Below are 14,168 nucleotides of genomic sequence, written 5' to 3' on the forward strand. Positions count from 1 at the left end.
CAATCATTCATTTTCAGTATCCTTTCTTTTACTAGTTCTCTTTCATGAACCATAAAGCTAGATGGGAACTTCCAGAGCCCATAGGATCTTGAGCTTTTTTTCCTAGATCTCCAAAGTCTGTGGTATAAAGTTCTATCTGCTCTTGCAATAACTTCTCTCTCCACATGGATTAAGAAGTAGGGTAATTTTCAATGGACTTGATAAGACCTAGAAGTTTTTCTGCAACAAGCAAATGTTATAAACCTATGCAGATGTGTTTATTCAGCATTCATGTCTTTCAGTTCCTTGCCATTTATTTCTTTTGTCTTTAAATTTTACAGTACAGTTTGCTTATAACCTTAGAACCTTGGGCATCAACAACATGAAACCAACAATGAAAAAAAGCAGCACACATCGTAATAATTAGCTCATTGCCAACTACTCCAACTCACTTATTTTTTTTTGTCTTCTTACAGAATCCTAATGTGATTGCTCTGCTCTTCAGGAATTCACCATATTGAGTTCCTTTCCCCCCAGAAAGCTCAGGTTTTCTACAGTGAAGGACTGAGTGCTATTTCTGAACCAAAGCAATGTATAGTATCACCTGTGTTTCTTGCTCCTGATTGGAAATCACATCACTCAGCTCTTCCCTTTGTCTTCCTTATGGACAGTTGCTTCCTCTGTCAACTCCTGTTATTGTGCTTTTCCTTGATAAATCTTCATCCTTCTTCATGAGCTCTAAGGCCCCTCGCTGTTCCAATCCTCAAGCAGAAATGCAACAGAGGTAGCTGCTGATTTTCTGATTGAAAGCTTGGGAATTCTGCTGCTATCTTGGAGGTAGAAACTTTAATCAAGTACTATCAGAAATGTACAGGCAAAGAGAATTGCTCTAGCAGCAGGCCTTTTACACAGTGGAACAGATTTCTCCTAGGTTTCTGAATGGAGGAAGGGATTGGAGGGGAGGAGACATTTTATTTTTTACTGTATGTCTTTTATTACCAGTATTTTGACACCACCAGAAATCTATAAACAAAACCCCAATAAGAATATTAAAGCAATTAATAAAATTAAAATTAGGCACCCCTAAATGGATAGATAGCATAGAATAGATTTTAATCTCCAAAGATTATTGTCACATTCTGAGCAATGACTAAACTGCTGGAGAGCCAGATTTCAAGGAAACATATTCCTAAGGCATCATTAGAGAAAAATTGCTTCTGAATCTATGCCACTTTTTCTCCTGGAATATTCTTTCTCAGACAGAACAGACAGACTGGCCTGAGCCAGCTTGGAGAAAAGTGTGTTGCAACTACTAGGACCTTTTCCTTTAGGGCACTAAGAGTTAAAACCAGCATTTTCAACTGTACGATTGCAAACTCAAATAGCACCCACAAAATAGGCATTATATTATCTGGAAGTTGAGCTGGTTTGAAAAGAAGTCCAGTTGCCATGATTCAACTTCCAAACAACTCTACCTGGATGATTGAGAATCTTCATCATCATATTGTGAGTATATCCATTTTCTTCAATGGTAGGACCCAGGTAATGGGCATCCCATGCAATCATGCAATCTGGAAGTATTAAGGGCATTGCCATAGCTTCTCAGTGAACCAGAGGTGCACTTGGTTTCACCAGCCAAAGCTGGGCAAAGGCATGCCTGACTATGGCTTTGGAGGAGCGGTTTCGGAAATGGGAAGTTTTCCAGTTTTCCAGTTCCCCATTCCTCTTTGTCCCTCTATTTAAGGCTGCACTCAAGTCATGTTTCCCCACTTCTCTACATTCAGAATGGGTGTATGCTAGTACTAGTGATTTGCCCTTCTGGCATCTGTGAAAACTGATTCAATAAACACTTCAATACTTGGTCTTTAAAAAAGTCTCACAGTAGAATAGCAGATAACTCATCACTGAAGATGATGGGCACGATAGGAAATCTCTATTCTTATTCTTATTCTTATTAAGCACTCTGATTAAAAGCATTTTTGTTCTGGAATCCTTCCTTCCTTCCTTCCTTCCTTCCTCCCTCCCATCCTTCTTTCCTGCCTTCCTTCTTGACAGAAGCAGAGATAACTAAACAAAGCTTTTAACTGACTCTTCTTCCTTCCAAACTGGAGGGAAGAAGAGCAAACGAGAATAGCAACTGAGGCTTATTGGCAAGAATGAGCTTGACTATAAGCAAAAGGGCAACTATGAAGGAATTGTGGGATATAGGTAGTCCTCAGTAACGACTGATTGTGAGTGAAGCTAACAATGGATTCTGGAAAAGAACTTATGACGTGAATTTAAAGTGCTAGTGAGTGTGGGATTTACTCCCTGTTTGATGGCTGATCCGTGTAGTTTACCTCAATAGGTTCTTTTACATTCTCTATGAGATGTATGTGACTATTAATGACTAATGTGTCTATTGATGGTCATCAATAGATAGATAGAATTAAACCATATTTACAAAGAAGGAAACAAAAAGACCAGAACACATCCTCTATAGATCCACATCCAGGTAAGCAGAGATTAATACCAAACAATCAGGCAGAAAATAATACCATAATCAAGGAACTACTAAGGAGGAAACCACATCTCTACCAAAACTGGCAGGGCAGCCTATGATATATAAACAGGGAGTACCCCCCACACTCATTAATGTTGCCTAATCTGGTGCAGGTAATCCTCAATTTATGACCATAACTGAGCCTGGAATTATGGTTGTGAATTGTGCTGGTCATTAAGCGGGTTATCATGTCACCAAGCTGATTTTACAATTTTTTGCAGCTGTTGTTTAGGAAATCACTGCAATCGTTAAGCAAATGCCAGGTTTGTTAGCAAAACCATTGTCTGCAATGTGTGTTGTTTTTTTTTGTTTTTGTTTTTTTGCTGGAAGTAAATGGTGGTTTCCACCAAAAAAATGTCATACATTGCGCACACGTGACTCCATGAGGTTGCCAATGGCCAAAAATACACCCAAAAATGCAATCTGTGACTGGAAGGTGGTGGGGCGGCCATCAGAACTTTGCATCCCAGTCATAAGTATCTTTTTTTGGGGGAGGGTGTCTATGTAACTTCAAATCGTCACTAAACAGCCAGTCATAAATGGAGAACTATCTGTAATGAAATGCCTAAAAGCAAATAACCAAACTCAGAAAGGGCCAATGACTCTATACAGAATGAATATATATATATATATATATATATATATATATATATATATATATATATATATATATATATATATATATATATATATATATATATATATATATATATATGTCTTTGGTTGTTCGGGTTTTCTCCCGTGTAAAATTGGAAGTGTCTTGGCGACGTTTCGACGAAGTCTCATTCGTCATCTTCAGGCTTCAGCTTCGTGCTTCTGGGAGCAATGTGTGATCGCAGCTGTTTCTTCCTTTTAACTGCTAGTGGGGGTTTGAACTGATTGGGTGGGAGCTTGGCTGTGCTCTGATTGGATGGGGTTTTTTCTGTGCTCTGATTGGATGGGGGTGTGTCCATCCCGAACCCGAACTAGACACTCTCACTAACGTACTAACATCCAATGGATTCCAAAGAAATAAGATTACCAAGCTAATCCAAAAAGAACCCCCCACTAAAATCCAAGACAGAGAACAAGAAAACGGCACAGCCCTCCTCCCATATATAAAAGGCACCACAGGCACCACAGACAGAATCAGCAAGATCCTCCACAAACACAACATCAAGACAGCATTCTGCACAAACAGAAAAATATCCACCATCCTAAGAAACCCCAAAGACAAAATTGAGTTAGAAAATCAAGGAGTATATGAAATCCCATGCACCGCCTGCCCCACCACATACATTGGACAAACCAACAGAAGAATAAGTGCACGCATTGAAGAACACAAGAACTCATTCAAAAAAGAGGAACCAACTTCTTCCCTGGTCCAACACTTTAAAGTCACAGGACATGATATTGACTTTAAAAAGACCAGAACTATCGCCAAAACTGAACACTTTAACAACAGAATAATCAGAGAAGCCATTGAGATAGAAAAACGCCCACACAGCATGAACAAACGAGATGACACCTCCCGCCTACCAGCCATTTGGAAACCTGCCCTTATTGACAAACGAGTCCCTAACACGAGGAATGACACCAGACCCACACTCACAAGGTCCACACAGGATGTCACCACCGCACATCCACCCAGAAAGCAGACCCAAACCCACACTGATCATGAAGCACGACCAAGGACCAGAAGCCAGACCGCAGCTGCAACATTAGCCATTTCAAACCCCTCCAATCCATACATGCAGCAGACTGACACCCACTATGAAGATGTAGCACGACCACAAAGCCAAACAACAGCTATGCAGGTCACCAGCTCAAATCCCCCTGCAGCACAGACTAGACTGAGCACAACCAAGCCCCCACCAACACAGGACACACCCCCAGCCAATCAGAGCACAGAAAAAACCCCATCCAATCAGAGCACAGCCAAGCTCCCACCCAATCAGTTCAAACCCCCACTAGCAGTTAAAAGGAAGAAACAGCTGCGATCACACATTGCTCCCAGAAGCACGAAGCTGAAGCCTGAAGATGACGAATGAGACTTCGTCGAAACGTCGCCAAGACACTTCCAATTTTACACGGGAGAAAACCCGAACAACCAAAGACCTATATACAAACACCCGTGAAAACCTCAGAAATATATATATATATATAGTTTGATGGGGGGGGGGAAGGAAGAGAGAAACGTATGGAGACCTGGATTATTTGCATAAAATAGTTTCCTCAGTTTTATACACTTATACAAAACTTAACTCTTGTTACTACCAGCCTCGGACTTTCCCCAAATCCCCACAGCCGGACGCAATGGGACCCAACTCCAATGCAAAACCTGTAGGAGCTGGGAGCTTTTCGGAAGGGGTAGTTGTTGGTAGGGCGGGGAGGTGGGTGCCGTTCGTACAGGTTCCTGCGGACTTGGGGGCACGTATCGATGCTCCCCTTAACAACCGTTCTGCTCAGCCCGACGGTACAGCGGGCGGACGGCGTGTCTGTCTTCGCGGAGCATCGCGTCGGGCGAAGTTGCCGGCGTGGGCCACTAGGTGGCAATGCCGGCCTCTCTCTTTCTCCGCCTATCCCTGGCTGAGGTTGCCGCGGCTCCTGGCTCTGCTGATCCTGGCTCACTCCGCTGCCGAGCCAGGAGCGGGAGGGTAGCAAACGAAGCGCGGCCGCCGGAGAAGCACGGAGTCTCCTACCCTGGAGAGAGAGAGAGAGAGAGAGGAGAGACGCCCGGGCGGCTGTCTTCCAAACCCAGCCTGGCTCGCCTTCGGGATGTTAGAGAGAGGCGAGAGCGAAGCAGCCCGTTGCCTCCCGCCATGAGAATCGCTCGGGAGGCGAGTTGAGGAGGATTCGGGGAGGGGAGAAAGCCCCCAGACCGGATTCCCCCTCCCCAAAACTTTTCGTTCGGCCCTGAATGCCAGCCGCGGCGTTTGCCGAGAGAAAACTTCGCTCCTCCCTCTGGGATTTGGTAGGTGTGACTGTGGATCTCTCGCCGCTGCTACCGCTCGCTCCACACGGCTCTCCTTCCCGAAGCCTCCAAGACTGTTTTGAGGAGCTCGGACCTCTGAATAATTCAGACTTCTCCCTTCTGTTTCCCAGCTCCGCTACCGATCCACCCTGTTGAGCCTCTGCGATCCCAAGGACGCGGCGGCGTCGCCTCCTCCTCCTCCTCCTTCTCCGCGGCTGCTGCTGCCGATTCTGCCCCGCAGTGCAGGATCGTTTTCTCCTTTCTCCTTTTCCTTTTGGAAGGATGGTGATGTGGGGTTGATGACCGGTGTCGCAGTCTCCCGTTCTTCCTCAGACTTTGGGGGAAGAGGGGTGACCGGGATTAAAATCGCCTTCTCCCCCCTGATTGTCTGAGCCTTCTTTTGGGAATGGAGCGAGGGTCTAAGACGATCTGGCCAAGAAGTCAGTAAAAGTGAGAGGACGGAAGATCGCTACCCCGTCGCCAATCTTCCGGCCCATTTTGGAAGGCAAGCAGGAGCGAAACACAGGATTATAGGTGGGCAGATCTTTCACAAGACCTTCCCCAAACTCCAGAAGTTCTCTTCCATCCTAAGCCTTGCTCCGCCTCTGGAAAACCATGGCCGGGATTGGCAGCTGCGGAAGGATACTGTGTGGCGCGCTCCTCGCTTTTCTGGGCATCTCTTCGGTCAAAGGCCAAGGTAATTCGAGGGGTATGTCTGGTCACGGAGTCCCCACGGACTGTATTTGTCTTTGTAGTTCCCATGGGGGCTATGGGGGGCAACACCGAGGGAGCTTAAGTTCCCGGGAGCTGCTGGATGGCAACCGACGTGATACCTGCCAATACTTCGGATGAAGGATGCGTTTGACTTTTTCCAAGGAGTTGAGCGTAATGAAGTTGATCGATGCCTCCCTCTTCCCCACTTTGTGATTGGTTAATGGAAGGGGCGAGGTAGATAAAAGAGATCGTGAGGACTTGGGAATTTAAGGCTACTGCCCCCCCCCCCCCTTTGGTCCGATCTGTGTTTTGACGGAGGTGATGGGGGGGGGGAGAGAAAAGCGGTGGCGATTTGTTTTGACTATTTGTAAGAGTGGCGAACGAGGAGTCGTGGGGAAGTTTTGTGCCTGGTGATTTGCAGGAATGAAACGTTTATTCAAAAGTAATTAAGAGATCAAAACAAAGTGTGGAAGAGAGAGAGAGAAGAGGAGAGAGGCAGACGCCAGACATTTAAGGAAGATAACAAGATCTTTAGAAGGAAACGGAGGCTGGGCAGCCTTTGGGGAGCAGTAGAGTAGAAAGAGCAACGCACCATGTGTATTGGTGTGTGAGTGTATGCATAGTGGGTCTACACTATGTAGTGTAGACACTACAGTTATTGAAAATAACTGGTATTCGAGTTTACAAAAAAGGTGAAACAAGACAGCCCCCTCAGTTCATGAGGCAATAAAAGGAAATCTAAAATCTGTTGTCGGATGGTCTCTCGATTAGAACCAAACAAAATGCAAAACTCACAGTGGGAGCTTCGGAAGACTTAATCCGAGTAAGCGCGAAAGCGAGTTGTTTAATTTTTACTAAAATACACCGGATTGGGCTGCGCAATTTCTGAGGAAGAATTTAGCTAGGCTAAAAAAAAAAATGTGTATCCTCAAGGCGGGAGGCTTTTTTTCTAAAAGCCCGAGCCTCGTCTCCGCCTCGGGAGAAACTCGGCGGCTTTTCCTTCGTGAGCAGCCAAAAGGCTTCCGCGGCGGGCTTTTTCCGAGGAAGATGCGTTGCCTTTGTTGGTGTGCTCTTGCGTGTTGGGGAGCGCATGTGTGTGTGTGTGCGTGCGTGAAAGAGAGAGAGGAGTGAAATATCATACTATGAAAGACGGCTGCCGGCTGGGATAACCGAGAACTTCCCGGGGTCTAGAATGCAACACGTGGGGGCAGCCCTTTAGAGAGGTGTAGAGGAGAGAACGAGGCGGAGAGAAAGACCCATTCCAACCTCTCCCGAAAAAAAGAAGAAGAAAAAAAACTGAGGGAAAAACCGCCCGGTGCTTCTGGGAAAAGGAAGGGAGACGGGAATCTCCTCCAGAGGCGTACTCTCTCCCTTGCCAAAAATAAAGCCGCCGCCGCCGCCGCCGCCGTGGTGCTGAAAAAGGCGGGAGTGAATGAGGTTGACCTCTTTTTCTCTGCCCCCACCCCAATCAGTGCGTTGCCTGGAGAAAAACGCATTTCAGACGCCGCTTACAGGTGGGCCGGCCTCTAAAAGCAGCCCGGAGGAGCGAAGTAGGGGACTCGCCCGAGGGGCGTTCATCGCGCCTCCGCGCCTCAGGCTTCGCTCTCTTTCTCTCTCTCTCTCTCTCTCTCTCTCTCTCTGTTGCCGCCGCCGCCTCCCGCCTCCTCCGCTCCACGTTAGGCTTGGAGTGATGCGCCTGGTGGATTTGACTGGAGGAGCCAAAACGGGCTCGCTCTCTTTCGGAGGCATTCCGGCGGGCGGGGCTGGAGCAACCGAGACCTGCTACATTCTCTTCTCGTCCCCCACCCACCCACGTCCCTCCCTTGAGAGCGCCAGTATTTCATAGCCACCGATATTGTACCCGCAAGCCGGAGGCTCTCCGGAGCCCCTGGGACAACCCTGATTATATCCCAGTTTTTGTTGTTGTTGTTGTTGAGGCGCTGGGGTGGGGGTGGGAGGGGAAAGACAAGTTGCCAAACAAATATGTGGACAGGGGATTGTCTTTTCCAGGTCTTTTTTCTTTTTTAATCCACTTGTTAAAAGATGTGATGACTTGCAAAAGGAAAGGGGGGTGTTAAATTGTTTAGGCGGTGGAGGAGAGAAAATGAAGGAGAAAAAATTAAAGCAGAGATTTATTCTTTTTTTAAAAAAAAAGAATATTTAATAAAATATTCTTATTAAACATATTCTTAACATATTCTTATTACATTATTTTACATTATATTACATTATTATTACAAATTACATATTACATATTCTTGGTACCCAGCATGAATCAGAAAGATTAAGTTGGTTACTTTATGGAGTTACATTTCGTTTTTACCTGACTAGTGGCCACAATAAAGATTTGATTTGTATTATGGCCAATCCCTATAAGCACACTTTTTCTCTTCTCCTTTTACAGTATCAAAACCTTGGTGGTCTTAAGACTTTCTGAGGTTTCCATGCTTCCCTCTCCTCCTTTTTCTTTTCAAACCCTTTGGGCTAATCCAATATTTGGTTAGTTATCCAAATACTCGCTTTAAATAACTGGAGCAGGTTTTACAATGTGCATATATCTCATCCAAACACCTTCCTCACCCCTCATTTTCTGTCTCTTGACCTGTCAAGATAACAATAAAGCCATGAATAGAATTTACAGTCACAAGGCAGGAGGGTGGACCTGTTTGAAGCTCTGGTGCTCAATCTTGGAGACTGCAAGGGAGTTTGGAAACAAGGGAGGATCACAGGAGCTCTTTCAGGACCCAATGTGATTAATGCATTTCCGAGGCTCCTTGTTGCAAAGCCTGGAAAATTTGTTACCTAAGAGATGTGTCACAAAATGATACACAACTTCTTTCTTGATCCTCAATTCGGCAAAAGAAAGAAAAAGAAAGAAATGTGGATAAGGAGGATGGCAGAAGTCTCAATGAATGAAAATACATGACTGGATTTGTAAGCTACGTGCTGTTTTTGTTCCATTGAATGATTGTATTTTGCTGCTTTGCTAAAATCTGTTTTCTTAATATATGATTATATAAAGTAGTTATCCACTCCAATGAGATGATATAGATTACCTCTTCCAGCAAACAATCATTTTACCAATCATATGGCAGAGTTACCAATTCTAGGCTTCAAAAATCTGGACAGCCACTTAGATGGCAATTGGATTTTTCTGTATTTCGCTGCTATCTAAGGATCCTCAGATGTTTGCATCCCAGTTCTAGGGGGAAGATCAGGTAAATTCAAATATTAGTTGATAAAATCCTTCCTCTCTTCCCGTCCCCTCCCAAATCACCAGCCACTGTATTTGATACCCTTCTGTCCATTTTTCTTCACCCTAGAGCTGGCTGGAGCCTTGTTATCAGTAGTGTGAGTCAAATAAAGTATGTCATTGAGAAAAGGTCGTTGGAGACTATCCTTCCATGACAGCCCATGAGTTGGCAAATGCCACAAACTACCTCAGGACCTACTGATAAGCTAATTGCCTCTGGAATGCTCTTATGCTGTGCAGACTATTTTCAGATACTTCTGTTATCTGAATGAGATACACAAATAGACTCCCTCTCTAAGCAGAGACCATTGATTGGTTGCACTATCCAATGAAGCCTCTTGGAAACATCATATGATGTGAAAATGCAAGAGGAGGAGATAGAGAATGCTTTCATTTTATGGCATACTTTGGGGGTGCAAAAGAGTTTCTCTTGTGCAGTTGTTTGGAGATATCCTGTTACGTTTGTGGTGTTTGCATCATTTATATGTGTTGGGAATGAAGAATAGTTATATAAGAATATTATATCTGTGCCCATATTGTGCTGTACATTCACAGAGAACGGGACCAGCAATTGTAATTATACTATTTGCATTTCTCCTATTCCTTAATACTTCCTAGAATGTACCTCCCTGACTTCTGAGGAACAGGTCCCATTTTAGCAATAGCACTTTAACAATACCGCTTACAGCCCTCTCTAAGCAGTTTACAGAGTCAGCATATTGCCCCTAACAATCTGGGTCCTCATTTTGCCTTGCAAATGATGTCAGAAAATATGTAGTTTTAGAATGCCTAGCCATCTCTGTTCAGTATCTTCATGATATTTAGGAGCATAGATGCCAAAATAAGAATTAACACATTGTTTCACATCTACCACAGATAATTCAATAATGTCACCAGAGTTTTAAGGGACATGTTATTTAAGAGCAGAACCAACTTTGGTTTCTGCTGGTCACTTTCCTATGTGTTAATATTAGTTTGACCTGTAGAAAATAGCAGGTGATAATACTTATCTCCAAGTTATGAACAGCTTTACCTGCTGATTTAATAGGTTGACCTTCAGAAGGAAACTGGAGAAAATATGACCATTGTTTTCAGACAACAAACCTGCATGTCAGTACATCTCCAATTTAATAAAATATCAGATGGAAGAAAATGAGGTTGGGTGGGTGGGGGGAGTTCTGCCTGAGATTTTGGAGGGCTAGAGCCATAGGAGACAATATTGAACTAAGTAGGCAAATAGTCGGACTTAGTATAGCACATTTATTATGTTGTTTATAGCATGCTAGTCCACAAACTACGTTTATCTAAACATCTAAATAAACATCTGAACAATGTATCTAAACATCTAAATAAACCATATACAGTGTGAATCTAAATAAACATCTAAAAGTGTACATATGGTGCACTCACACTGTTGCAGTTATGAAAGGAAAAGCTCGGTGGAGGAGATTACATTTTTCATACTCAACATCCCGCATACAACCCAAAAAATGAACCTTACCAAGCATAGGTATTAGCCAGGATTCAGGCCTGCATTTTGGCAGTAAGGTAGGCAAAGCATATCGCTCTGGAGGTGGTATCAGATTAAGAGAAGATCCCATCTTTCCCCATGTTTTTTGTGCTCTTTCCCCCCCCCCCTTATTTTAATGACAAGTTATTATTATTTAATGTTTACTGGCTTTAATGTTTGTAAACCACCCAGAATCGCCTCTAGATGAGATGTGCGGCACATAAATTTAATAAATAAATACTTCTCTTCCCTTAGTCTGTTGGGGAAGAGGATGTTGCCACCTGAGTCCTGTCTGGCTATTAAACCATTTTGTAATGTTTTTCAACAAAGGCATTCCAATTTATCAAAATGTTGACTCCTTGTGGGTGGGGTCCAGTGGGCTGACTGAAGAATGTTTAGCCAGGTTATCTGGGATTCTTTGGGGCCTATGCATTCTGATAAAGAGGACAGGAAATCAGCACCCTATCTGATTTCCACCATCTGTGTTCTTGGCTCCTGACTCCTTCAGAGAACAAGGCGAAGTATAGCTGGCTGGTTCTGGGAGATTATCAATTCTTATTTGGGAGAGAGAGGGTGACTGCATTAGACCTACAAGAGGCACTAAAGAGATTTTCCCTCAGTCTTCCGCATATCAATCCTTTCCCATTTGTTGAACGTCTATGTAAAATCACTGGCAGAGGTCATCCATCAGCCTGAGATGCAGTATTGTCAATACGCAATGATACCTAGTTATATATCATGATTCCAGACCATGCCAGAGAGGGAATAGAACTCTTGTCCTGGTTTTTGGAGTCTGTCTGAACCTAGATGCAATGAGAGGTTGAAATTAAATCTAAGCCGTATGGAGTTACTATATGTCCATTTAGATTTTCAGACTATTGCAAAGTTGTGTCTCAGTAGAGTGGCACTAACTCTGAGAAAGAATGTCTGTGACCCAGGAGAACTTCTGAGTCATTGGATGGGCAGTAGGGTTTTTGTCCAGCTTTGGCTAGTGTGGTCCCTACCTAGAGCATAAGGCTCTTGCAAACTGATGTCCTCATTCCTTCTGAATAAAACTATAACAGTACTCAGTAAGAGTGCATGGATCTGTCTGAAAACCACCTGGGAATTATAATTGATGTAAACTACTGGTATTTACCAGGAGCACATTACACCCATAATTTGCATGTACATGGGTTACTAGTGACCTATGGATATGATTCAAAGTCCTGGTTTGAATTACTATGTCCTACTGTATATTGGATTGATGCCCTATTATCTATAATGTCTACTACTACCTGAATAGGGAGTCCAATACATCTCTCTGGTTGGAAGAAGAGTATTCTTCTTTCATGAAGAAATGAAAATTATGAGGCACTATTTTTTTAGTCAGTGCTCCAAACTTGTAGAATGGCATCTACTTGGAATTAAGCCTTGTTCCATCCCTTCTAATCTTCTGGAAATTGATGAAAGGACTCTGAAGAGTTTTTGGACAATAATTTATTATTGCCATCCTTACTTTATCTTGAATTTTCTTAAATTGATTTATTAATTTTATTTGAAGTTTGATTTGATTATAATTGTATTTTCATTATTACTAGTACTGTAACTAAGTTAGTATTTTCAAATTTTGATTATTGTTTTTATTGTTTTTATTTTATTTTTAATTGCATTTTTTCTCTTTATATCGCTCTATTAAATATTTAACAGATCTGTGACATTATTCATACAACTAGAATCAATATTCAATACATTATATACATTCTATTTCTAAACGTTCTATTCCTTTATGTACATTTCCATTCTTTATTTCTATTATCTAGCCATTCATATCATGTCTCCCATACTGCATAATATTCCGAGTCATCCTTTCCCTTTTGCGTTAGTGTGAGTTTATCCATTTCCACGCAATCAAATATTTTTTGAATTACCAATCCTTCTAGCGGTATACTATCATTCTTCCAATACTGCGCAAAAGGAATCCTTGCCGCCGTTAATATATGTAATATCAAATATTTTAGCTTTCTATTATATTTCATTCTAAATATCCCCATTGAATATTGAATTCTGTTTGACATTTAATTAAATCCTGCAGCCATTCCTATATCTTCATCCAATATCTTTTCACTTCAGGGCATGACCACCATGAGTGAAAGAAGGTACCTTGACTCTGCTTGCATTTCCAACATTTTGGATTTATGTTTGGCCAGCCTTGCTGGCGCTAAATGCTAATGATAAAACATCTTATACTGGTTTTCCTTATAAGCCACTGATTTAGTTATTGTATAATTTTATTCCAGATTTCTTCCCAATCTTCTAATTTTATGTTGTGTCTTACATTTTTAGGCCAGGCAATCATGGGGTCTTTCACCACCTCCTCCGCCCTATAAAATTCTAGTAATTAATTATATAGTTTGGTTATTAGTTTTCCCTCTGGACCTACCAACAGTTTATTTAATTGTTGTGGTTCAATATCGAATCCACATTCTTCTGTGTCCTTTTTATATCTAGATTGTAACTGTAGGTATGGCCACCAGTCTATAAATATTTCCTGTTCCTTTAACTCCTGATTATTTTTGAGTTTCCCTTGATTGTCTAAATTTTTGTTATATCCGAGCATTTTGCCTAGCTCTAGTGTATTGGGGTGGATCATTGCCTCCATGGTGGATAGTCACCTGTTTAGTGTTTTTTCTTTATATCTTCCCACGTTTGTAACAATGCATCCCTTATTTTATGTCTGTAGAAATATGAGTGTGCCTTATTTCCCCTGTCCCACAGAAAAGCGTATCATCCCTTTTGCAAATCGTGCCCTTCCAATGTTAAAATTCTTCTATTTTTTAAGTTTATCCAATCTCTAATCCATATTAATATCACTGCCATATAATAAAGTTCCCACATCCTATTGTTTTTAATCTGTTTATTATGGACATTCTGTTTATGGATGGTTTTTGTAAAGCACCATGAGTCTATATTAATTTTTGCAGTATCCAGTAGAATGAGTGAATTAATTAATTAATTAATAATTAATAAAATCCCTGATAACTGAAATAGCTGTCTGAAATTGTACAAAAAATGAAATTCTAGAAAATTGCTGCCAATTAGCATAGATATTCCTGAACTAAATAGTCCTAATGCTGTGAGCAAATCAAAGGCAACTGAAAACATCCTATTTCTCCTTTGAAGTAATGTTGATAAGAGGTATTTTTCTTACTTGGGTAAAGTTGATTCTCTTTCCTAT

At 42.2% G+C, this 14,168-nt stretch overlaps 1 protein-coding gene across 3 annotated transcripts in view; it reads left to right on the forward strand.

Moving 5' to 3' along the window:
* The first annotated feature begins 4,876 nt into the window (after positions 1-4,876).
* Positions 4,877-14,168, forward strand: part of SDK2 (sidekick cell adhesion molecule 2) — a 455,605-nt gene continuing 446,313 nt past the window's right edge. The window contains exons 1-2 of one of the 3 annotated variants that reach the window (XM_058169596.1): positions 4,877-5,474; positions 5,606-6,171. In XM_058169596.1, coding sequence (XP_058025579.1) covers positions 6,090-6,171 — 82 coding nt within the window. In that variant the 5' untranslated portion in view covers positions 4,877-5,474; positions 5,606-6,089. Of the gene's footprint in view, positions 6,172-14,168 lie in introns of all 3 variants that reach the window. The other 2 variants (XM_058169595.1, XM_058169597.1) reach the window with 2 other exon arrangements.

This window comes from Ahaetulla prasina, chromosome 2 (assembly GCF_028640845.1).
Source record: "Ahaetulla prasina isolate Xishuangbanna chromosome 2, ASM2864084v1, whole genome shotgun sequence".
Lineage (NCBI taxonomy): Eukaryota > Metazoa > Chordata > Lepidosauria > Squamata > Colubridae > Ahaetulla > Ahaetulla prasina.